We start from the raw sequence: 2,375 nt of genomic DNA on the forward strand, positions 1-2,375 counted from the left end.
TGACTAGATTTGGGCAGATGCGGCCTGACGGCGTGTCTCCAGTCATCCCAAACGGACAAATAGCGGACTAAGTCTATGTCCATTTAGATCGGCACGTTGGAGTTGGCCTTTGGCATGAATGACTCGACTTACTATGATTTAAGGAGCCATGCAAAATGAGAGGACATTTCTGATTGGCTGCCATTTAAAATCCGGCAAAATACCAAAGTAGTGTATTACAACTTCGTAATCTCACTTTATTAAAACAGTTCATATATACAGAAAATAAGTACATGTAGTATTCATCGTAATGTCAAACTCTGTATGCCAGCCGTGGTCTCTTATTTGGCCACGTCGTGCTTGTTGTCGTCCTCCTTTCCGTAGGCGGAGACAGGGAAGGTCCTTCGCAGTCCGGTGGGCGTCTTGAAACTGATCTTTGAGTGGTCGTTCTTGTCGATGTACATGTCACTGACGGTGACCCAGATGAGGAGCTCCGTGCTCTTAACCCCCGTGATGCGCTTCATCTTGCGGTCTTCGACAAAGGCCGTCACCTCGGTGGCATACGAGACTAGCCTCCCGATCTGTTTGAAGGTGTGCGTGAGTGCGAAAATATATTTTAGAGCATATGCACCCAGGCCCTCTCTATCCAGCCATCCATTTTTTGCTTTAAGATCCGTGCAAGTACATTTCTCTTTTTTGTTTCTCCCACATAGAACACATCTAGAAGTTCAAACCTATGCGGCGTGACAAAGCTTTCTGAGTAGAATCTAGGATAAATCGTACAGATTTTTTTGTCAAACATAAATATACAAAATACGTTTTTTTTGATTAAAAAATCATATTTTTAGTATTTACGTCGGACAAAAAAATCTGAAAGATTTATCCTAGATTCTAGTTAGAAAGCTTTGCCATCCTGCATAGGTTCCAACTTCAAGATATGTTCTATGTGGGAGAAGCAAAAAAGAGAAAATTTTGTATAGAAACTTAGTTGTACCGCACGGATCTTAAAGCGATATTGGAGAGTTAGGATAGCAGGGCCTGGATGCATATGCTCTAAAAATCCACGTCCTGCGTGAGCGCCTTCTTCTGGAGCAGCCACAAGAAGCCCGTGGAGCGGTTGTAGCCTACCTCCACGATGTCCGCTAGCGGCAGCAGGCCCAGTGGCATGTTGGTCTCTGCCAACAGCTCCACCGCCTTCTCGGCACACAGCGCCGCACCATGGTACACCTCCGCGCCCTCCCTGTTCACCTCGATCGCCTGCGACGCCATCTCGATGGGTTAAATTTAATCTCTCCGAGCAAACTCTGGCTCCACTCGACACTCAGATGCAGGGGGGCTTATTGGTCTTGGGGGCTTGTTGATTGATGTGGTGGGATACTGGGATTGGAGGTGGGGAGGGGCGGATTTATAGGCATTGACGCGAACTATATGAGAAATTGTACTACTGATGTCCACTGGAATGCTTACCTCTGGAGCAAGCGGGTGAGAAAGGAGATGTCTGAACTTGAGGTATGACACTCCAGCGACCTGTGTCAACATCGCGTCGTATATGCAGAGCGATCAAGCGGATGGAATGGCGTTGCTGGCAGTTGGATTGTTACTCCTGCTAGCACGCGTCTGATGGGACACCTGTTGGTCAACCACCCGAGTTAATTTGCGATTTTCCTCAACCAGCGTGACGCATTATGCATGATGCGGCTGGTAGCCTGGTACTAATCGACCCGCACCAAATTTGAAAACATTGTCCAGAAAGTGAAATAATTCTAGATTTAAAATAGTCAGAAATTTGAAAAATTTGTCCACGACTCAAATAATATTCGCAAATTCAAAAAAAAGTACTTGTGAACAGAAAAATATAAAAACTGTTCGAGAATTTGAAAATTCCCAAATTCAAAACATACTTGTAAACTGAAAAATATAATGTGCTTAGAAAAATATTCATCAATTTAAATAATGTTTCAAGCAGTTCTTGCATTTGACTAAATATTCATCAATTCAAAACATACTTGTAAACTGAAAAATATAATGCACTTAGAAAAATATTCATCAATTCAAAATTTCAAGAAGTTCTTGCATTTGATTAAATATTGGTGAATTCAAAAAATGCTCACAATTTGGAAAAAAATTGAATACCAACAATATTCATGAATTAAAGCTATATTATATATTTAATGAAATGTTGCCAATTTAAATAATGTTTGCATTTTCAAAAGATATTTCTTAATTTGCAAAAATGTTTATTAATTAGAAATGTATTTTCAGATTTCATAAATAGTTTGGGAATTAAAAATTTAATAAAGAAACGAAAATTGCTTTTGGAGGCCGAGCTTCATGGTGGCCTCCATCTATTTCGCTAAATTAATTTCAACTTTGGAGGATTTGATGTGGTTTTGCTT

The 2,375-nt window shown here is 41.0% G+C and overlaps 1 protein-coding gene across 1 annotated transcript; it reads right to left on the bottom strand.

Moving 5' to 3' along the window:
- Positions 1-213: 213 nt before the first annotated feature.
- On the bottom strand, positions 214-1,428 carry LOC123177203 (uncharacterized). The gene is made up of 2 exons (XM_044591083.1): positions 1,108-1,428; positions 214-560 (listed from the first exon to the last, which is right to left on the bottom strand). The coding sequence occupies exons 1-2, from the start codon at positions 1,246-1,248 to the stop codon at positions 321-323; spliced, it is 381 nt and encodes a 126-aa protein (XP_044447018.1). The 5' UTR covers positions 1,249-1,428; the 3' UTR covers positions 214-320.
- Positions 1,429-2,375: the final 947 nt, after the last annotated feature.

Source organism: Triticum aestivum, unplaced genomic scaffold (genome assembly GCF_018294505.1).
Source record: "Triticum aestivum cultivar Chinese Spring unplaced genomic scaffold, IWGSC CS RefSeq v2.1 scaffold113894, whole genome shotgun sequence".
NCBI lineage: Eukaryota > Viridiplantae > Streptophyta > Magnoliopsida > Poales > Poaceae > Triticum > Triticum aestivum.

Excerpts from the sequence above, each read along its gene's own strand:
- LOC123177203 (XM_044591083.1), bottom strand. The coding sequence starts at position 1,248 with ATGGCGTCGCAGGCGATCGAGGTGAACAGGGAGGGCGCGGAGGTGTAC. Across the intron at positions 561-1,107 it reads CGCTAGCGGACATCGTGGAG|ATCGGGAGGCTAGTCTCGTA; the intron begins GTAGGCTACAAC and ends ACCTTCAAACAG.